The sequence below is a fragment of the Crocuta crocuta genome, unplaced genomic scaffold (genome assembly GCF_008692635.1).
Source record: "Crocuta crocuta isolate KB4526 unplaced genomic scaffold, BGI_CrCroc_1.0 scaffold55, whole genome shotgun sequence".
NCBI lineage: Eukaryota > Metazoa > Chordata > Mammalia > Carnivora > Hyaenidae > Crocuta > Crocuta crocuta.
The window spans coordinates 2,728,805-2,752,609 of record NW_027530512.1 but is presented as its reverse complement, the minus strand read 5'-3'; the positions used below and the strand labels follow the sequence as shown (position 1 = coordinate 2,752,609).

The following is a 23,805-nucleotide window of genomic DNA, read 5'->3' as shown; positions in this document are numbered from 1 at the left end:
GGCTTCAGTGACAGTTTTTCATTGTCTTACCATATTTAGGGCTAAAATTTTTGCTGTGCTCCCTTAACTATCTTTGGCCTATATACTTAACTGGTATTTGTTTTCAGTTTGTAACCCAATTTGTTAGTGAATACTGTTCAGGATCTTTCATGAGTTTCTGATTATTTAAAAAATTAATTTGACTGGGGCTCCTGGGTGTCTTTGTCGATTAAGTGTCCAACTTCAGCTCAGATTATGAACTCTGCTCGTGGGTTTGAGCCACATATCGTCGAGCTCTTTGCTGACAGCTCGGAGCCTGAAGTCCGCTTCTGATTCTGTGTCTCCCTCTCTCTCTGCCCCTTTCCTGCTTGCTTGCATGCACGCTCGCTCTCTCTTTCTTTCTCTAAATAAATAAACGTGAAAAAAAATTATTTTGACTTAGTCCACTGACAACCAAAATTCAGAGATCTGAATTTTATGTTCTTAAATTTGAAAACAAAAAAGTCTGCCTCTACTTACGCAAAAATTTCCTGAATGAATGTTCTAATTTTGATTCAGCAATAGATATACTGGAGCTGATACAATTTCCTCATACTCAGAAATATTAAGGGCTTCATCTGAATATTCAGTTACTACAGGTTAGGAGAAAAAGAAGGAATCTTTAAAAGTTTCAGAAAAAAGTAAAAAAGTTGGTTGTAATCTAGAAATTTTTGAGGATAGATTAAAATAATCTGTATTATTTAAGCAATGAAATGTAAGAATCTTAATGCTAGAATAGATCTCTGTGAAACTATGTTTCATGTGGGGTAAATGATAGCATAAGTAAAAATAAGCAAAGCTAATCCAGGGTAGATGGTTATCACCTTTACTTCGAAGTTCTCCAGAGATGGAGATTCCTTAGCTTCCTTGGTAATTTTATTGTTTATCCTAAAAGTCCAAAGATTCTCCCATATGGCTGCCTAGAGTCTTGGGTGTTTAAAGATAGAATTTCAGATAGAGTAACTCTTGGTAATTGCTTTCTGTTGCCTATTTTAAATCTTCATTCTTTTACATTTAGGCTACTAGGAGAGGATTGAGGGGAAAGGAGAGGGTTTCGGGGGGTGAATTTGTGATTTATGTGTATGTTTTTATTTATCTGATTAATTGTATTCCAATGCCAAATGTAAGTTTTCTTTTAGATAATATGTCCTCTCTTAACATAAATAATTGATTTAAGTGTTAACAAGAAACATTATAGAGAACATGATGGGATCTTAAAACAATTTCTACTGAACATCAAGTGAGAAGAAATAGATCTAACTGTGGGACAGAGAATTTAAACTAGATATAAAGAACTTTGTTGTAGGGAAGCTGTAGCAAACTAGAATTATCATCAAAGCCAGATTTCATATACCTGCCTTTGCCTTCTGCCCTCCCTCTATCCTGCCTTATTGTGGTTATCTTTCTGCTGCAGTATTCCCTTCTTTGTCCACTCCCCACTCTGCACCTGTGTTATTCTTTCTCACTAACCCTCTGATTGTCCATTTATCTATTTCTCTGCCCATGTGGCTCTTTCTCCTTGTATTTCTCCTTTGTCTGTCTCTCTGTTTATGGGAGTGGGGAAGGGAGTCTCTGTTCTCTGGATTCTGTCCTCTCTTTATTGTTTATCTTCCTTGATAATTACAGAAGAGGGTACATATTTGACAGAAATGATTTAATTTTATCCAATTCAATTTTTTAAATTCCTTCTGGAATTGTGCAGAATGTTGAAGAACTTAGATGGATTTTTATTTACTGTAAAGTGAACAGATATAACTTCCATCAGACAATGCAACATTTCTTTATTCAATAGAAAATTGACTGTTCTTGAATGATATGTAATTGTAAAGTGCTTTTAAAGATGTACAGTATAGGAACAAAGGGTTTTTTTTAACCTACATTTAAGTATTCTGATCTTTGAAATTAAGAATTTTTATATGAGACTTAAAATGTGAATATGTGTCAGTGTAAGAATCTCTGAGTTGATGTTACCAACAATAAGTTTTTCATTAGACATCATCTTTAAAATCAAAGAAAAGATACTTTGTCAAAATTCCGTTGAGAATTTTCTAGTAAAGAACTGAGTAAAGACCATGAACCCATTTCATTTAGCATGATCAGTATTTTAAGACTAAAGCTGTAGGGGGGCTCCTGGGTGGCTCGGTAGGTTAAGCATTCAACTTCGGCTCAGGTCATGATCACACTGTTCGTGGGTTCGAGCCCTGTGTTGGGCTCTGTGCTGGTGGCTAGCTCAAAAGCCTGGAGCCTGTTTCCAATTCTGTATCTCCTCTCTCTGACCCTCCCCTGCTCACGCTGTCTGTCTGTCTGTCTGTCTCTCTCAGAAATAAATAAAGCTTTAAAAAAAAAAGTTTAAAAAAAAACCTAAAGCTGTAGGTATTTGTGTTTTCTATGTGATTTTAAAACATACTGGACCGACGCAGCATCATTTTTAATGTCTTTTAAATTGATAAACTTGTAAAAGGAAAACCCCACCAATTTCATCATTAGTTTCCATAACTTATTATTTTCTCTTAAATATTCATTTGTTTCAACTGTGTATAGTTTATTTAATCCATATCTTCTTGTCAGTCTACATATATTTAATGAAGTTTTAAAAATTCCCTGAGTGTCTGCTAATTTAAGATGTTCTACTTATTCATTAACATTTTTAATGGAAACACTTGGATCTGAAGGATAAGGTACATTGAGCAGCCTACCTGCATGCTAAAACTAGCATTTGTAGGGCATCTCAAACACATGCATTGTATGTATGAACATGCACAAAGAGTTAACTAGAGGAAATTCCTTCTAAAGATACATGATAAGATAGCTAGAATGTATAAGGTCCTCTAAATGCTGACCTGTGTGCATTACATGCTGTTGTATTGGGCAAAAAGACATCTCAGGACAGTTTTTCCAAAGCAGATAAACAACATAATCAAGCCCTAGAATCTTGGGGGGGTAGGGGGAAGCTTATCTTTTTTATTTCGTTAGTATGGCAGAAAAAGCACTGCCTTAGAAATTGAAGAAATGGGGCCTCCTTGTTTGGTCATGATCTCGCAGTCTGTGAGTTCGAGCTCTGTGTTGGGCTCTGTGCCGACAGCTCAGAGCCTGGAGCCTACTTCAGATTCTGGGTCTCTGCCTCTCTCTGCCCCTTCCCCACTTGTGCTCGCTCTCTCTCTCTCTCTCTCCCTCCCTCCCCCCCATCTGTCTCTCTCTCCAAAATAAATAAACATAAAGAAAAACTTAAAAAGAACTTGAAGAAATGGATTCTTCATCTGGCTGCCATTTTTTAGTGTATGGCTTTATATTCTCCAGAGATTTGATCTGAACTACATATGTCTCTGGTTTGGGGGTTGTGTTTTTAAATTGGGAAGTATTTCTAAGGGTTTTTACGAGGATTAGATAAAGTAATGTATATGTACATAATTTGATACTCTGTATCTTATTGTTCACTAGTGGTAATGACTAATATGGGCCAAATACATATATATAGGTTTTCAAAAATGGTTAACTATGTTTAATTTTAAAAGCTGAGCTTAAGTTCAGGTGATCTCAATTCAGTCTGGCAACAATCATAATGTAGTAAGTCTAGAGATTGTTCCTAAGAAAAGATAATTTCAGTGAAGACAGTTTTTACTAAACAACAAAAATGTGACTAGGATTTTAGAGAGATGAGTGAAGTTGTAAAGAATGATAAATAACAAGTTTAAATTGGTCTCGATGCTAGTTTAATAATCTTGAGCTTCAGGCCTAGTTAAATTTTTTAATAATTCTAGCATTGGTAAGAATCTTAGGTTCTCCCATAACACATTACTTATATAGGCAGGTACTAGGTCATTAGCCTGTTTGGGGCTCTGTTGTGTTATGCTTTACAGCTTTCCTCTTCCTATAGACCTTACCTTGGTTCCTGACCTTCTGAGTTGAAGACATTTCCAGTTTGAGTCAGAAGTGTTTTTTTTCCTCTTGGATTTTAAACTGTCCTAGGTGGTCCTTATGGCTTTAGAACTCAATATGCACAAACTGGCCACATTTCATCTTTCTCTGGAACCTGCATTCCTTACGCTATCCATTTTGGACTAACCACACAATTTCCTATTTCCTATCTGAGCAGTGTCTCAACTGTTAACTGATCTCCTGAAATAAAGTCATTGATCTTAAGTTGCATCTCTCATTAAGCCATTCCTGGTTTGTGGTACTTTACTTTCCCTAGTTTTTCTTTATGGCATATGACTATAATATCTTATTTTATACTTAAAATATTCTAAATATGAGAATTGTATGCTGTATTTACCACAGAAGAAGAGAGTAACAAACCATTTGCCAGTGAAGCAATAAAATAATTATAAAAAACAGACACAAAACTCAGTGTAGCAATCAAGGTTATTTAGTATAGAAGAAAATAGGTTTGACTACCTTAGACCAAGTATATCATGTCTTAAAATATAATAGTAACTGATGTTAATAAAGCCTTGAAGTCCGTGGTTCTTAACCAGGAGAGTACATTATAATAAATTTATATGTACTTATATTTATATAAATATATAAATATATTATGTAAATATATGTATTTGTATTTATACTTAATATATCATTAAAGAAGCCACAGATTCTCATTTTGTTTGAGGTAGAATCCAGGACACCTATTTGTAAATTCTTTTAGTAATTCTCATAAACATCCTCAATTAAAATAGCTGTTCTGTTAAAGCAGGAAAAGATAGCTACATTCAGTTCTGCATAAGACTTAAAGGATATTTATATAATAGTATAATTCCAGTCATTAAGGGGAAAAAAAAAAAGGAAAAAAAACCTCTAATGAAAAATAGGCAAAAGATAAGCAGAAAAAAGATGAAAGAAGAAATACAAATGACTGTTAGCCTTATGAAAATATATTCAACCTCACTACTAGGCTAAGAAATATATTCTTTCCTAACCATATCACCAACAATGAAAAAATTAATAATCTTTATAATCTGGTCTGTTTGTAGGAATAGGCACTCATTGCTGGTTAGGAGTATTAGTACCAGTCTGGAGGGCAATTTGTCAGTATGTATCAAAGTTTTAAATGTTATTATCTGATCAATAATTTTATCTTAGGAATTTATTCTAAAGATATTGGAAAATAATGGATTGCAAAACATTTACTATGTGACCAATACAGTTAGATCAAGATTGTTTTTTAAATGTTTGTTTATTTTTAAGAGAGAGAGAGACAGTGAGAGTGGGGGAGAGGCAGAGAGAAAGGGTGACAGAGCCAAAGCAGGCTCCAGGCTGAGAGCTGTTAGCACAGAGTTAGCACAGAGTCCCGAGCCATGAGATCATGAGCCCGTGAGATTGTGACCTGAGATCATGATACTTAACTGACTGAGCCACCCAGGTGCCCCAGAGTTTAAAAAAAAAAAAGGAAGGCTGAAAGGCAGTATGGTATAACAAATTAACAACCCTAATTATAGCTGGAAGATAAGGTAGAGTTTTTAATTTTGATTTCATTTTTGTTTTTTACAGTGTCCGTATTGTAGCATCCTTTTGGGTGCCTTTGGTACACAGGAGAGATTAATGCAAAAGTTCCTTTTCCTTTAAAAGTTTAAATATCCTTGGGGTTGAAGAGACAATAGATGGTCATCTTCTGGGCTGTTGCATATTGATTTCAGTGAGCAGTGAGATCTGAAGCCCTTATTTTTTCATTGCCTGGACAACCATTCTGAGCTCTTTTAAATAGTTACTAAAATTTTAAACAGGAATTTCATTATCTACCCAATGAAATCTAAGATAGTCTCCCTAAGATTGTAGCCAAGTACTTTAACTACTTTGTTGGTTTTGTAATTCTTTTTCCTTTTAAGATATTTAAATGTTTTCCTTCTTTGCTCTAAAGATAGTTTAAGCCTATTGAATTCTTTATACTCTTAGAAATTCTTTATACAGTTAGTAATTCCATGGTAACCTCTTTGAATTTGATGGAATCTGACATTCCATAACCTTTTTCTCCCCCCCCCCCGCTTTACTGAAGTATATTTGACAAGTAGAATTGTATTTATTCAAAGCGTATAATGTGATAATTTGATGTATACATTGTGAAATATTGTATAATTTGATCATCTGTTGTATACATTGTGAAATATTTACCATGGTTAATTAACACATCCATCACCTCAGTTACTATGTGTGTGGTATGAGAATGTTTAAGAGTTACTCAGCAAATTTCAAGTGCATAATACAGTATTATTGACTATAGCCATCATATAGCTCTTCAGAACTTATTCACTTTAAAACCAAGTTTGTGCTCTCACCAACATCTAATTCCCCCTGTCTGTATTCTTTCTGTCTACTGTTAAAGATACCATCTTAAAGGGGTGCCCTAGTAGCTCAGTTAAGTGTCCAACTTCAGCTTAGGTCATGGTTTCACAACTCATGGCTTTGAGCCCCACATCAGACTGCTGACAGCTCAAAGTCTAGATCCTGCTTTGGCTTCTGTGTCTCCCTTTCTCTCTTCCCCTTCCCTTCTCGAGCTCACTCACTCTCTCTCTCTCTCGCTCTCTCAAAAATAAATGTACATTAAAAAAAAAAAAGATGCCATCTCAGCTTATGGTTAAATTCTAGATGTTTATCCATCTGGGTCACAGCTTCTTAGGCTATTTGATTGATAGTTTTGACTCTTCAGTTTTATCCCCCCACTATTTGCTGCATTTTAAATTACTACAGAGGATATCTGTATATTTTATTGGTACTAAATCTGTTTTGATTTTGGGGGGAAAGATAAGGAATCTCAAGAATCAGCTGAAGAACTCTTTGAACCTATGAAAAACCTTAACTGTTAAGTAGTAGGTTATAAAATACGTATAAGAAGCAGTAGCTTTTCTGCACACCTTACGTGAAGAAAACTAACAAAAAAGACTTAAGCTGAGAGGGTTTTTCACGTGTAACTGAGTATGAGACAAGTAGGATCCACTATAAGTTTTTCCCAGACTCGTATACAGGTTTAGTTCAGTCAGAATCTCAATAGGATTTTTCTTTTTTGGAGAAATGAAAGACACTGGGAAGTACCTTGAAAAATGATTTTGTAGCTCATTTTGAAAGGTTAAGACATTTTTTAAAAAGTAGTAAGCAAGTACTTATATCAATATGAGGAAAGACTGTAATGCTACTATAATAAGATATTGTGGTTCTGATAGACCAATGGACTAGAAACAGACCATTATATGTAAGAGTTTGTTGGTATCATAAATCAGTGGAACAGGAAGGATTATTCAGTAAATGATGTTAGAATAATTGTTAACCACTTAGAAGAAAAGAAATGAAGTTAAAATTCCCCTCAAGTCTCTACCAAATAAATTGCAGACAGATCAAAGTTAATTATAAAGTAGAAGCCAAGAGAAATAGAGGTACATATTTAATTACCTAGGAGGAGTTTGTAAGTCTAGAAACTGAAAATTTTTCTATAGTAAAAGCTATGCTACATACAGCTAACATGAAAAAATTAACAAACTGTTGCCAACACATGTGACAAAGTATATACAAATACATGCATACATACACCTGTTGGGGAGTAGGGAAGAGACAAGTTGTGATTCTTAACCATTTTGGGATAACCCTCTCCCAGAAAAATAACATGTGCTGCATATGCACACTAACAGGCATGAGCACACATACACATACCCACAACTTACAATATAATTTTAGGAGACTTGATATGTTCACAAGAGTTTTATTTATTTATTTATTTATTTTATTTTTTATGAACCACAAAGAAGTGCCTGGTAAGTATAACTAAACCTTGCCATTAAGTAGATTGATTATATAGAACTGTAAAGTTGAATATTGGGGAAAATATTGCTAATGAGATGTAAATTAAATTAGTAAGACTTCCCTGGAAAGCTCCTTGGTTTTTAAGATGTCAGAATCTCTGGACGCCTGGGTAGCTCAGTCGGTTAAGCGTCCGACTTCAGCTCAGGTCATGATCTCACGGTTCTTGGGTTTGAGCCCTGCGTCGGACTCTGTGCTGACAGCTTGCTCAGAGCCTGCAGTCTGTTTTGGATTCTGTATCTCCTCTCTCTCTGACCGTCCCCTGCTCATGCTCTCTCTCTCTCTCTCTCTCTCTCAGAAATAAATAAAAAATTAAAAAATAAAATGTCAGAATCTCTCTTAATTCTATTTCTAGGAGTTATTTTAAGAAAACATCAGAATCTCAGACAAATTTTTATTCAGCAATCGTTATGTACTGAAATGCTTATTATGTATAGTAGCAAAAAATTAGAGGGAAGCAACCTGAAAGCTCAACTTTAGTGTAATGGTAATTTAAATTATGGTTTAGCCATGTAACAGAGTATTGTGAAGCAATTATATATAATGATTTTTAAGAAACTACTTGGTGATGTAGGAAAATAATTAAAATGTACTGTAAAATGAAAAAAGGAAATGCTTTAAGATGTTAAAAAAGTTTCTAGATGATGGGACTATTGGTGGTTTTAAATTTCTTTATTCATATCTGTATTCCTACTCATTTATTTTTAAAGTATGTATTTTATACTTAACACTTCTGAAAAAATGTTATTCTGTTTTGTTGTATAATTTTTAGTTTTGCTTAAAAATGATAGTGAATTAACGCAAAAATAGATGCAAGGAGTTTTTTTGAAAACTTGTGTTTTTTGTTTTGAGAAATTGTTATTGGCTCAAGAAAGTTTATCTTAAAACATGTTGAATTAAAACAGAAACAATTAATTTTTGGATACCTTTTCCTTCTCCTACTAGAAGTGGAAGACTTATTTTCTTCACTTAAACATATCCAACATACTTTGGTAGATTCTCAGAGCCAGGAGGATATCTTACTGCTTTTACAACTTGTACAAAATAAAGATTTCCAGAATGCATTTAAGATACACAACGCTGTCACAGTACACATGAACAAGGCCAGTCCTCCTTTCCCTCTTATCTCCAATGCACAAGATCTTGCACAAGAGGTATGTATTCTGAACATCTTCTTGACATATACAAGCGCCTTGTTAGCGATAATAAGGCAGTATTATTGGAAAATACTGATGTGACTATAAAGCTTGTTTGAATTAATTACTACTGATATCATGTTAATAATTGTGTTAGGAAAAATTTGCCAAATGCATTTTATTCTGAAAAAATACATAGTTCAGAGTCAGAGCTCTGTTTCATTAAAAGGAGTGCTATTTTTATATATAAAATTATATTTACGTAGTCAGAGAAATACTTGTTTAAGTTACTAAAGGGAAGTGTTTTAGTACGTTAATAAATATATAGTTTTATTTTAAGCAGCATACATTATAAACTGAGATGAGTACTGATGAGATAAAATTCTGTCTGATAATCAAGTGTCATAAATACCTAACTTATAAAATTTGTTGCTTACAGATATTTTGAAGTTTCTCCTCTTTAAAAACTCCATAGAAGGTCCAAAATAATTGAATTTTAATGTACAGCGAGACATTCTCTTGTTAAATGATGACTTTGAAGTTCTAGTTTCTACTGTTTGTTGACATTAATGTTCAGTGTTAATATATTTGCAAACATCTTTTAAACTGAAGGTTTTACAGGCACCTGGGTGGCTCAGTCAGTTAAGTATCTGACTCTTGATTTCAGCTCAGGTCATGATCCCAGGGTTGTGTGTCTAGCCCTGCATTTAACTTAGAATGGAGTCTGCTTAAGATTCTCTCTCTCTCTCTCTCTCTCTCTCTCTCTCTCTCTCTCTCTCTCTCTCTCCCTCCCTCAATAAAATAATAAGTTGAAAGTTTTAAAAAGGTATAAATAAGTTATCTCCTATTTTGGGGGGGTAAAATTCTGTCATTATAGGATTTTAAGTTATTTTGTTATTATGAAAACTAGTAATTCTGGAAGCCCATCAAGTAAATCTGTTTGATTGAACCCAGACACTAGATAGAAAATGGACTCTGGGGAAGAGTAGTACTTTCAGAGCTACAGGCCTATGAAGGACTTTAGGAGGCATTTTTTTCAGATGAGCACAGAATGTATTTTCTTCATTTAGGTGCATACAGTGGACAAAGATCCAATGTGCAAGAATGGCTGAGAGAAGTCTGTTATTACCCAGCCTTTATTTTACAGCTGAAAAAAATGTTAGCAATCACCTAATTCAACCCTCCTGTTTTATTATATTTCTGAATATTGAAAGGTCAGGTGAGGTTTTGTGAATGGCATAAGACTAATAACTAGGCTCCTTATATGTCCAGTGCCTAATGTTTTGCTTTTTAGCATTTGTAATTCCAGTTATTTTAATATGCAGTATTTAAAAGAAGAGGTTACTTCCTGCTTTAGTTGTATCACTTTTAAATGAAAATTTAAGTAAAAAAACTCAAGGAATATAGTGGAAGAATGTCTTACAACATTAGGAAGTGTTCTCTGTTTTTGTAGCTCTTTAAGATATTTCTGTAATTTTTTGTGTCAAACACTAAACATCATGTGACAGATAATAAAACATATATTAAGATCAAGGTGAAATCTTTGAAAATCTAGGGTATGTATTAATAACCTCAGAACAAGTTTTTTTGTCATTAAAGTGCTTTTGATGGTTCAACCCAGGGTTGAACACTTGGGTTTCATTTAATGAACTTTTGCTTAGTCCAATAAAAATGCAAGCCAACAGACTAGGAAATAGTATTTTATTATTTCATTTTGAGATATTGAGATATATATATGTGTATAGATATATACACATATATATGACAAAAACTCGAATCCAAAAGAACTCTCACAAATTAATAAGAAAACTGTTCAGTTTTTGTTTTCTTAAACGGGCAAAGGACTTGAACAGCCGCAGAAAGAAAAAATCCATATGGTCAGTAAGTATGAAAAGGTGTTTAGATCATCCCTAAAAGAGCAATACACATTAAAACAAAATGAGATACCACTACATAGACCCCAGAATGACTTTAAAACAACAGCAACAACAACTGGCAATATCAAATGTTTGTGAGATTATGAAGCAGCCAAACTCTCCTACAGTACTGGTAGAGTATAAATTGGTACTACCACTTTGGAAAATATTTGGCAGTATCTACTAAAGCTTAATGTACCTATATATTATGACCCAGCAACTCTACTTCTGGTTATGTACCTGAGAAAAATGAAAACATATCCACACAAAGTCTTAGGTACAAATATTGTTTATAGCATTCAGATAATAACTGGAATCAACCCAGATGTGCATTAACTGGTGAAAGTTGAGTTAGGCTATCACTGAGGAAGAACAGTGAATAAATTACAGTCTAATGAGAAGTACCATGGTGGCAGTATGAGTAAGGTACCAAGAGCATGCGATAGATGTACCTGATTCAAGGGGCAATGTTGGAAGGAAGGAAGAAATCTAGAAGAAAAAATGTTAACTTGCTGAATCTTGAAGAATGATTGGGAATTTACCAGGAAGTCCAAGAAAGAAGAAAAGCCATTCCATTGGCAAAGGGTACAAAGATCATAGTGACTGAGAAAGTCTAGCATATTTGTTCAACAATGAGTAAAGGTTAGGATATAGTCTTAAAGTTGGAGTCCGGATCCTGAAGGCCAGATAAGCCATATTAATAAGTTTAAATTTAACTTATAATGGATTCATGTTGGTAAATATTTTTAAATAACTTACACAAATAGATGAAAAGAGAAACCCATATGATCAACTTGATGATGCAGAAAAGATACCTGGAAAAAAATTCAGTACCTTTCCTTTGGCGGTGAAAATTCTAAGAAAGCCAGGTACATTTTGTTAACTTGATAAAAAAAAATAATATCAAATCAATAGGGAACATCTTGCCTAGTGGTGAAATTTCCCCTACATTGCTTTTCAAGCTGGAACAAACAAGACAATCGACAGACTCTCACCTCTGGCAGTAACATTTTTCTGGAGGTACTAGGTACTGCAATGAAAAAGTAAAAATATTATATGTAATAATGAAGTATAAAGTTGTGGGAGAACAGGGAAACTATGAATTTGTTTCTAATTTGAATAGGTTGAATTAGTTACCTTCAGAAGAAAAAACCTTGGTTTATTTGATATTCAACATGATGCGTATTAAAATGTGGATATAATTTGTACACATGCAAACATCCTATTCAAACATGCATGTGAGAGATATTGGAAGAAATAAATTATTAACAAGGCTGTCTTTAGGTGGTAGTAGATAATAATTTTCTTATTTTGATATTTATGTGTTTCCCAAATTTAATGTGAAAAAGTCACTGTAAAGAAAAGTAAGTTGTGTGAGGTCAAAAATGGAGGCTATTGTAATTGTCCAACCATAAGAATTTGAGTAACAGTTAAACATAAAGTAAAGAAATATTTAAATAGAAAATTAGTAGGAAAATTATTGTCCCTCTACAGAGAATAAAGGTAAAGGAGACATCAGGGAAGACTTTCTGCCCTCTCTTTTATTGAATTTGTCAAACATTGAATGCTGTTTGCCAGGCATTCTGCAAATAGCCAAACAAAGCTGAAAAAGGTGAGTTCCATCTATAATGAATTCAGTCTAGTCCCATCAACAATTTTAAATCAGGTTTGTTCAGACTTATGAGTACATGTTATCTAAGCAAATTCAGGTAGCTGGGACAGCTAGCGTCATATGGACTGTTCACAGTCATCGTAGGGAGACAGCCTGATGCATGTAGGGAAGAAGTGGTTCCGGGCTGGACCAAAAAAAGTTAAGGCATGAGAAATGCCAGGTGATAGAGCTGGAAAAGGGGCAGAAATCAGATGATGTTAAAAATGACGCTCAGGAGCTTGGACGTGATCCTGTAAGTGACAGCCAATAAAAACTAAAATGTTTCTGTTTTAGAATTGAAAAAGATACTTAATGACATAGAAAAATACTTTATAATTAATATCAAGTAAAAATTATAAAAGGCTATTATAAAATTACATAAATAGTGTGATCTCATTTGGTAAAAGTAAGTGTAAAGGAGATACAGATTTTCCCATAGTTTTGGGGTAATGGGCATATTTTTTTGATAACCAACTTAATTGAGCTATAATTTACATATGCTTAAAATGGATACATTTATTGTATATTTCAGTGTGCTTTACACATTATATAAATAATATATCGTGTGATCTGTCACCATGGTCAGGATATAGAAGCATCCATGACTCTACTAAGCTCCCTCATTGCCCTTTGCAGACAATAACCACCTCCCTCCCACTCCCCAGACCCTGAACTTGCACTGATCAGTTTTGGTTTTATTTCCTAATTTGCCTTTTCTGGACACTTTGCATAAATGGAATAAGATAATATGTAGTCTTTGGTGTCCGACTTCTTTTTCATATTCATCTATGTGTTGCATTTATCAGTATTTGTAACTTCTTGCTGAGTAGTATTATTCCATTGTATGAATATCCCACAATTTAACCACTCACCTGTTGATATTGGAGTTGTTTCCTGTTTATCATTCTGGCAGATGTGTAATGGTATCTCATTTTAGTTTGTATTTCCATATGTTGGGCATTTTTTATAGGCTATTTCCCTATTTTCTTTTGTAAAATAGCTTGTCAGATTTTTTTCCCCACTTAAAAAATCAGATTGTTGGTCTGGGTTGTAAGAATGTTTTTTTAAGTTTATTTATTTTTGAGAAAGCACAAGCAGGGGAGGGCCAGAGAGGGAGGGAGAAAGAGAATCTTAAGCAGGCTATGCACTGTCAGTGCAGAGCCCACAATGGGGCTTGATCCCAGGAACCATGAGATCATGACCTGAGCCAGAATCAAGAGTCAGACACTTATCTGACTGAGCCACACAGGCACCCCAGGAATTAGATTATTTAAATGGAAGGAACAATAGATTTAAAATTACAGACTGGGTATTTGAAAAGTACAAGAATATCCTTTGCCAAGTTACATGAAGGAAAAAATACCAGTAACATAGGAAAGAAAAAGGCATGAATGTAAACACAGGAGATTAAAAATGATAATACAGTTACAGCTTTATGGCATTAAATGTCAAAGTGCTATGAAGTGGATGGTTTTTCTAAGGAAATAAGTGAGAAAAGATAGCCCAAAAATGTAGACAAGTAACTGTCAATAAAATATAGATAGATAAAGTCAAGAAATCAGAAATCTACCCTTAAAAAATCACCATGCTCAGGTGATTTTATGTACAAGCTCTATCAAAACATTAAGAAACAATTCTTTTTTTTTTTATTTTTTTTTTAATGTTTTATTTATTTCTAGGAGAGAGAGAGAGAGAGACAGCGTGAGCAGGGGAGGGCCAGAGAGAGAGGGAGTCACAGACTGAAGCAGGCTCCAGGCTCTGAGCTGGCAGTCAGCACAGAGCCCGACGCGGGGCTCGAACCCACCAACCGCGAGATCATGACCTAAGCGAAAGTCGGACGCTTAACCGACTAAGCCACCCAGGCGCCCCAGAAACATAATTCTTGTGTTAAATTATTTTAACAGTTACATATAGACTATTTCCCACCTCAGTGTACTAGAATAAAACCAGGTAGTTTTGTCAGCCAGTGTACATGACTGCACTCAACAAGTAGAGGCCAATCAAATTGAGAAACATTAGGGGCGCCTCGGTGGCTTAGTCGGCTAAGCGTCCGACTTTCCCTTAGGTCATGATCTCGCGGTTCATGGGTTCGAGCCCCGCGTCGGGCTCTGTGCTGACTGCCAGCTCAGAGCCTGGAGCCTATTTCAGAGTCTGTGTCTCCCTCTCTCTCTGACTCTCCCCTGCTCACACTGTCTCTCTCTCTCTCTCTCTCTCTCTCCTAGAAAAAAAAAAATTTTTTTTTAAATTAAAAAACAAATTTAGAAACATTAATATAGAAATCTTAAAATATGAATAACACATCTAGAAATGTATTAAAGTAGTAATTTATTAGTAAAACCTTGGATTGCAAGTAACTTGTTCTGTGAGTATCCTGCAAGACAAGCAAACATTTCTAATAAATTTTAACTTGATAAACGAGCAGTCTCTTGCAATATAAGTAATATGTGATGCCCAGTGTCACATGATCACAACTGAATGATTCTTGAAATTTGCTTTGATACGAGTGCTTTGGATTACAAGCAGGTTTCCTGAGTGAATTGTGCTCACAAACCAAAGATGCCTAGGTACTGTGCTAAGCAGTTTATATGGATTATCTCAAACTTTGAATGATAGGTGCCATTCTACAGATAAGGAAACAGGCTGAAAGAAATTCATCATAATCCGTGGAGTTTCTCCTAAGAATGCAAGAATTGTTCCACCTTGAGATTTTTTTAATGTATTTACCTGTGCCTGTGGTATTGTACTTGTTCCATTACTCTTATTTATCTTGTTAGTCTGTAACTCTTTAAAGTGTCATCTCTGGTTTAAAATGTAGCATATAAACATGATTTTAAAACTAAAAACAAGTAACTGTTAAGATAGCTTTTCTTCCCTTATGTAATCATTTTTAGTTTATTTTATAGTATGTTGAAATAAACTTTCAAGAAGCAAATAGTTTATTCATAATCAAAATACCAAAATCTTTAGTGTATTTTTTAAATAAAAAACACTGTTAACAATGAAAGCAAGATTGAAAACTCTGAGAAAAAAACATTCCTCTTTTCTCTTATGATTCTTTGTAGTGCTTTCCTTTCTTACAAGCAGTTTTTACAAATTTAAATTGTAGCCTTTTTTTTTTTTTTTAAAGACTGTATAGATGCTGGTGATGTTTCCTGTAACCTAGGAAAAATAATCTTTTGTTTCTTAGGTACAAACTGTTTTGAAGTCAATCCACCAGAAGGAAGGACAAGAATTAACTGCATTGCTGAATGCTCCGCATATTCAGGTAGAAAATGAACAGAACAATATATAGCTATTTATTTACTTACTTAATTTTTGGATTATATATTTTTTATGTTTAAAATTAACCACAGTTTTGAAACAACTTTGTATTTTTTACAAAAATTCTTCCTTTTGTGGGGCGCATGGGTGGCTCAGTTAAGGATCCAGCTCCTGATTTTATCTCAGGTCATGATCTCATGGTTTATGATTTTGAGCCCCTCATCAGGCTCTGCACTGACAGTGTGGAGCCTACTTGGGATTCTCTCTTCCTCCTTCTCAGCCCCTCCTCTGCTCATGCTTTCTGTAAAAAATAAACATTTAAAAAAATTCTTCCCCCTTTTTCATTATATTTTTGATAAATTTTAATTATGGTGTTAGGCCATTAAATTGATTTTGTTTTATGAAGTTTAATAAGCATTTTATTTTTTTATTTTTTAATGTTTATTCTTGAGAGAGAGAGCATCAACAGGGGAGGGGCAGAGAGAAAGAGGAAGGCACAGCTGAAGCTGTGCTACAGGCTCCAAGCTTTCAGCACAGAGCTTGCTGTGGGACTTGAACTCACGAACTGCTAGATCATTCCCTGAGTGGAAGTAGGATGCTTAACTGACTGAGCCACCCAGGTGCCCCTGAAATTTAATAAGCATTTTAGACTTTGATAACCCATCCCGGAGTTACCCTGTTATACTTCACATATTTTTATTATTAGGATTGTATATCCTAATAATGCAACAGGGTTGCATGTGTACTTCAGTTAGAAACTTTGGAAACAGATCTGAATAAATAAGTATAGCACCTCTTTTAAAGGTTTAATTTAGAATATTAATCTACATGATTAGGTTAAAAATCTCTCTACAGAAATAAATCATGCGGTCACTTTAAATGCTGTGGATTTCTTTGAAACAGGCACTTTTATTGGCCCATGATAAGGTCGCTGAGCAGGAAATGCAGCTAGAGCCCATTTCAGATGAAAGAGTTTATGAAAGCATTGGCCAGTATGGAAGAGAAACTGTAAAAATAGTTCGTATCGAAAAGGCTCGAGATATTCCACTGGTAAGTTTTCCACATCTCTAATCTGAGATCCTTTCTACCTAGAGATCTTCTATATGGCAGATAGTTGAAGATCTCTTTACATTTCTGGTAGTTTTTCTTTTTGAGGTTGATTTGCTAGAGTTCTTTTATGTTCTTGCTCATATTCCTTATTCAGTTGAGAAAAATTTGTTCATGTTTTCTTACCTATGGTTTGATGAAAATAGCTTGTAAAATAATTATTGAGGAACAAAAAAGGGACAAGTTACCTGCTTCATTATTCTCCTAGCTTTTTAAAACAACAATAATTAGAAATTCTGATTTTTTCATTCCATTAAATCGGTTGAAATACAGTTACTTTTATACTCCACATATACTTAGAAGTATGTATTCCTTAATGGTAATATTTGTTTTTTTAACTTTTTTTTTTGTTTTTTTAATGTTTTCGTATGTAAAACTCTTTTTTTCTAATCCCTTCACTAAATCTGCTATCATTGCCTCAATTTTCTTTTTTTTATTTTCAGAGAAATAAATAGTCTTGAACTCTGATGTCTCAAATTATATCTTGAATAGTGTGGTACATAAGTTAGGGAGTGTGTCTTATGGGTAGTTTATGTAGTTTTTTACCCCACCAGAAAAAGGAATTGGGAAATTGATAACAAAATTTTAAAAGTTTAGGAGAGGGGGATCTGGGTGGTTCAGTCAGTTAAGCTTCTGACTTCAGCTCAGGTCATGATCTCACAATTCGTGGGTTCGAGCCCCACGTCAGGCTCTGTGCTGACAGCTCAGACCCTAGAGCCTACTTCAGATTCTGTGTCTCCCTCTCTGTCTGCGCCTCCCCTGTTTGTCCTCTTGTCTGTCTCTCTCAGAAATAACCATGAGAGACTCTTGAATGCTGAGAACAAACTGAGGACTGATGGGGGGGAAGGGGAAGATGGACATGGAGGAGGCCACTTGTGGGGATGAGCAGTGGGTGTTATATGGAAACCAACTTGACAATAAACTTTGTAAAAAATAAATATTTAAAAAATATTTTTTAAAGTTTAGGAGAAAAATATTACAAATCCTGTTTCCTTTAAGCTTTTAATCTGTATTTCATATTTCCATTTTTTGTGCATATATATTTGTTGTGCTTTTAATTTATGTAATAAATGCTAATGTTTAATACATTAAATGTGAATTGGTTGCAGCTATAATATATAATATTTGAATAATCAAGCAAATTATTATTCATCCCTTAATCATATTTTGAATTTAAAAGGCTTTTATAGTTACAAGTCATGTTCACTAATTATGCCTAAATATAGTATAACCATTTGAATAGTATCCAGCATCTAGAAAACAAATTTGATTTTAGGTCTTCACATTGTTTTTAAGTACATTTTTCTGTTGTTGTATACTTCAAAAGTCTGCTTGATTTTAATGGATACATAGTGTGTCTGAAGCAGAAAATGTAAGGAAAATGATGAACTTGCAAAGCTAGTTATCATAGTTACTCTAGTGTAAGTTAGGTTTTTTTTTTAAGATAACTGAAGACTAATATTGTTGAATAAAAAAATTTTAATGAAGAAATGTTTAACAAAAAAGTGCATTTTTATTTCAAAATTATATACTGCATTTTTTAGGGTGCTACAGTTCGTAATGAAATGGATTCTGTCATCATTAGTCGAATAGTAAAAGGAGGTGCTGCAGAGAAAAGTGGTTTATTACATGAAGGAGATGAAGTTCTGGAGATTAATGGCATTGAAATTCGAGGGAAAGATGTCAATGAGGTTTTTGACTTATTGGTAAGTTGATACAGAAGAACTGTTAGGTGGGGCACCTGGGTGTCTCAGTCAGTTAAGTGTCCAACTTCAGCTCAGGTCATGATCTCACAGTTTGTGAGCCTGAGCCCTGAGCCCCACGTCGGGCTCTATGCTGACAGCTCAGAGCCTGGAACCTGCTTCAGATTCTGTGTCTCTCTCTTTCTCTGCTCCTCCCTTTCTCATGCTCTGTTTCTGTCTGTCTCTCAAAAATAATAAATGTTAAAAAATAAAATAATAAAAATAAAAAGAACTGTTCTTAAAAGGTATTTTCTTTGTTATTAGACTTCAAAATACAATATTTTAAAAATAATTAAGAACACCTAGACAATTTCTAGCTAAATTTTCACATGATATAATTATTCCTATATTTATTCGTAGAGTTTAATTTTGGGTGGTTACCACTGATTTTTTTATTTTGAGCTTTATTACTACTATGTATATTTTATTTGCCTCTGAAATCACTAATATAATTCTTGAACATATATTTATTGAATGCCTACCATGTGCTAGCCGATAGGAAAATAGTGATAAAATCGATGCCCTCATTTATAAGTTCCTTTTTTTTAATTTTATTCAGCTGATTGCCGTTTCCTTAACGATATTAGGTAATAGTAATGGTATAGATGTACACTGCCTAACATAATAGCCACTAGCTACAGGTGCTAGTTATTAGATTTAAGTTAAGTAAAATATAAATTCCATTCCTCATTCATATTTACTGCATTTCGGGTGTTCAAGAGCAGTATATAGCTAATGGCTTCCATATAAAATATAGATATAGAATGTTGTAAAAAGTTCAATTGGACAGCGCTGGTATAATCAGGAAGCCATTTTATAGTCCATCTTTGAGGGCAATTTATGATCACTTTGTATATATCCACAAACCATATTTATATTCTTATTTACTTATCATAAGTTGTTACAACAGAATCTGTCTTATCTACTGGTGTTTGTTGAAGAATCTATAAAACATCTCTATTTTCACCCAACCTCATTCTTTGCTCTGGTAGAGCAGTGTCAGTGGTCACTGTTTTTAGGCCTTGTTTTATTGGCTGTCGTCTCTGTGTTGAACACTGCTCTCTGCTATCTCAGGACCAGAATTGGTGATTACTGTTTAGGCTGGAGGTATCTGAACAAGGGAGTCAGTGGTGTACTGGGAAATAATAGTTACTTAACAGTAAAACTTCATACAGTTAAAAAATAGAATGAATGACAGAGACCATGTATCTGATAAGTGAGAATCTATGTATATTTGCATCATTTTTCTAATCTTGGTCACAATTACTATTTCAAATTCTACTGTATTAAAATTGATGTGTGCCAGAATAGATAACCTAAAATTGTTATAGCACTGTGGTTATCTTCCAGCCCTTCACTGTGCAGTCTTCCTAAGCTTACACCAAATGGAAGACAAAAACCAAAGACCTACGGGCTAAGTGAAAGCTCCAGTGGACCAGAATTGCAGAAGTCTCCATTCCTGAATAGCTTAATATAATGGAGTTCATGAAAGGCCTAATGTGTGCTTCCTGATGAAACAGCATTCATCTTTACCACCTTTTTAGAAAGTGTTCTAGGGGATCCAGAATAGTCCAGTTTAGGGAATATTGATTACAAGGTCACTGAATGATTTTTGTAAATAAGGATTTTTAAATAACCTAATCTTTCTGTTGCAGTCTGATATGCATGGTACTCTGACATTTGTTCTGATTCCCAGTCAACAGATCAAGCCTCCTCCAGCCAAGGAAACAGTAGTAAGTGATTTTTTTCTGTCCCATTATTTATTGTCTAATGGCTCCTGTTTACTTTTTTATTTAATTAACAAACTTTATTTTTTAGAGTACTAAAAAATGGTTTAGTACTTTGGTTCACAGCAAAGTTTAACACCAAGTACAGAGTTCCCACATGTCTCTTGCCCCAACACACACGTAATTGTCTCCACTATCAGCATCCTGTACCAGTGTAGGACACTTGTTATGTCTATGAATCAGTGGTTTCATTATTTCTCAAAGTCCATAGTTTATATTAGGATTCACTTTTGGTGTTGTGCATCCTGTGGATTTGACAAATGTATAATTTGTGTGTATCTACCATCCTATCATACGTAATAGTTTGCCCTGAAAATTGTGTGCTCTGACTATTCAGCACTTCCTCCCTGCAGTCCATGGCAACCACTGATCTCCATAGTTTTGCCTTTTCTATAATGTCATATAGCAGGAATCAAACAGTAGGTAGCCGCCTCAGATTGGCTTTTTTCATGAGTGATAAGCATTTAAACTTCCTCCGTGTCTTTTCTTAGCTTTTGGTAGCTTTTTTTTTTTTTTTTTAAAGTTCCAAATAATATACCATTGTCTGGTTATACAATAGCTTATCCACTTACCTACTGAAAGATGTTGCGCTTGCTTACAAGTTTTGGTGATTATCAGTAAAGCTGCTATAAACATCCCTGTGCAGTTTTTTGTTTTTAATTTATTTAGTGTTTAATTTATATCCGAGTTAGCATATGGTACAACATATGGGCATTCCTTAATGCCCCTTACCCATTTATACCATCTTCCCTCCAGTAACCCTCTATTTGTTCTCTATACTTAAGAGTCTTTTTATGTTTTGTCCCCCCCCCCCGTTTTTATATTCTTTTTGCTTCCCTTCCCTTACGTTCATCTGTTTTGTATCTTAAATTCCTCATCTGAGTGAAATCATATGATACTTGTCTTTCTCTGAGTGACTAATTTCACTTAGCATAATACCCTCTAGTTCCATCCATTTAGTCCTGTGCAGGTTTTTTTGTGTGGACATGTTTTCATTTCATTTGGTATACCAAGGAATTGAGAACGTATGTCCACACAGAAACTTGCACATGAATGTTTACTTTTGAGTCTTAGAAATGTCACTTTAATTATTTCTTACTCTCAAGTAAAAGGTAAATTCAGCAGTTTTTATTTAAATAAATATTTCAAATTTAGTAAACTCAGAAAAGTAAAAAATAAAAGATAATTTTCTTGCAGAATTTTTATGACTTGCAACTTCTTTTTGTGTCATTATAGGTGGTTTCTTTAACTTAAACATACTCAGTGTAGGAGGAAAAAGTGCTTTTGCAAAGTATACACAACTTTAAATTTAGAATATCTATTGCTCTTTATGTTAAACATTTACTCAACCGTTATAGTAAAAGATAGACTTCATTACTATACGACCTCTAACGGTTCCACTCCTAGGTATATATCGAAAAGAATTGAGGGGCGCCTGGGTGGCTCAGTTGGTTAAGTGTCTGACTTCAGCTCAGGTTGTAGGTTCGAGCCCCGCGTCGGGCTCTGAGCTGACCACTAGCTCAGAGCCTGGAGCCTGTTTTGGATTCTGTGTCTCCCTCTCTCTCTGACCCTCCCCTGCTCACGCTGTCTCTCTCTCTTTCAGAAATAAGTAAAACATTTAAAAAAAAAATTTTTTAAAGGAGGGCATGGGAGTGATTCCTAATCAATATGAGGTTTCCTTTGGAGGTGATAAAAAAGTTATAATATTGTTCATGGTTGTACAACTCTGAATTTACTAAAAACTTATCTAATTGTGTATAGTAGTGACATTTATAATGTATGAATTATTTTTCAGTAAAGCTGTTAGAAAATTTATAGACTTCAAAATGCTCAATTAACGTTGAAGGCTGATGTATTGCATCTGTTATTACTAACTTTTACAAAAGCATTTTCATTTTTTTCCCTCAAAATTTATGTTTTATATTTTGGCTATCATTCCATGTTTTCCCTTCACTCCATATGGAACATATTGGAATTGTTGTTGCATCTGCAAGCTTTCTTCTGTTTAAAGTGCTTTGTAAGAAGAAAAATGAGGAAATAGTTTGTCCCCGAATTCTGTCCCCCTCATTCTCTGTGCCGTTTCCCATGTCTCTCTCCCTGTGAACAAGATCTTAATTTCAAAAGTAGCTCTGCAATCTAAGTGGACTTCACAGAGGAGGGTTAGAATATGCACTTATTTATCTGGGCTTTAAAAAATAATAATAAAGGGACAGAGAAAGGAAAAGGTTTGTCCATTTTAAAATATAATATTTTAGGGTGACTAGCTGGCTCAGTCAGAGCATGTGGCTCTTGATCTTAGGGTTGTGAGTTTAAGCTCCACATTGATTTAGCATTTGATGCTAGAGATGCTTTTCAGTATAGAAAAGATGCTGTACAGTATTTTTTTTCCCTTCACTTTCTTCTTCCATTGTAAAGAACTCTCAAAATTGCCATATTCTTTGCAAAGTTTTTTTCAAACCTAAGTGGCTTAAAATGAATTAGCTTGCACAAAGAAAACAGTGACAAGGAATTGTAATTTTAGTTATTGGAGAATATGCAGAATAATTATCTGTGAAATTGCTGAATTTAAGAAATTAAAACAATTTATTGACCATCGTTACGGTACAAGTCAGGATCTATTAAGAGCAGCCAAAGGTATCTTTCTGATGTATGTTTTATGATGTTCGAAGAAATGTGTGTTTAAGAGAAAAGGAGAGTTATCTGCAAACCCCACTATATTTACTTGCTGAATTATGACATCACAAATGGCAGGTGTCCCTCTGTCAGAAGTACTGCCTTATTTAGGTTTCTTTTGCATCACACATAGCAACAAGTGGCAGCTCCATCAGTCAGAAGAGTCTTGGCATCTTTGTAGTTCACTTCCTGGGTGACAGGCACATTTGTCCCAGGAAACATAACCTCATTTAAACAGCAGTTTCCTTCTGTTTGCATTGACTTTAAAAAAAAAAGTTGGAGTTCTCAGACAAGTGTGTAAAACTCTAGATTATTCTACCATATAATTGAAACAATATGGAGGGAAGAAAAAAATATTTGAACTGAAAGCCTTTTTTTTCATGTAGTCCATTGATCTGACAGAAATAAATTGAAATGTGGGGGGATCAAAGTGCTTATTAGTGATGGAATATGTACTACAAAATTCAGAGATTATTGATTATTCAATAAATATTAACTATTATTATGATTACTTACTCTGTACCAGGTATAGTACTAATTGTTTTATAGGTTTTACCTCATTTAATGCTCACAGCATCCCTGTGAGCTACAGATATCTTTATTAGATCCATTCAACAGGCATTGAAACTAGAACTTAGGTCAAGTTAATCACCCAAGTCCACTATTGATAAGTGACTTAGGACTAGATCTTATGCTTATTCCAGAAACTATGCTCTTAACAGTGTATAATATAAC

At 34.3% G+C, this 23,805-nt stretch overlaps 1 protein-coding gene across 2 annotated transcripts in view; it reads left to right on the top strand.

Moving 5' to 3' along the window:
- Positions 1–23,805, top strand: part of PALS1 (protein associated with LIN7 1, MAGUK p55 family member) — a 65,795-nt gene that overhangs the window by 18,118 nt on the left and 23,872 nt on the right. For both annotated transcript variants that reach the window (XM_077767136.1, XM_077767137.1), the window contains exons 3-7: positions 8,743–8,951; positions 15,688–15,765; positions 16,665–16,811; positions 18,413–18,574; positions 20,266–20,343. In XM_077767136.1, coding sequence (XP_077623262.1) covers positions 8,743–8,951; positions 15,688–15,765; positions 16,665–16,811; positions 18,413–18,574; positions 20,266–20,343 — 674 coding nt within the window. The remainder of the gene's footprint in view (positions 1–8,742; positions 8,952–15,687; positions 15,766–16,664; positions 16,812–18,412; positions 18,575–20,265; positions 20,344–23,805) is intronic.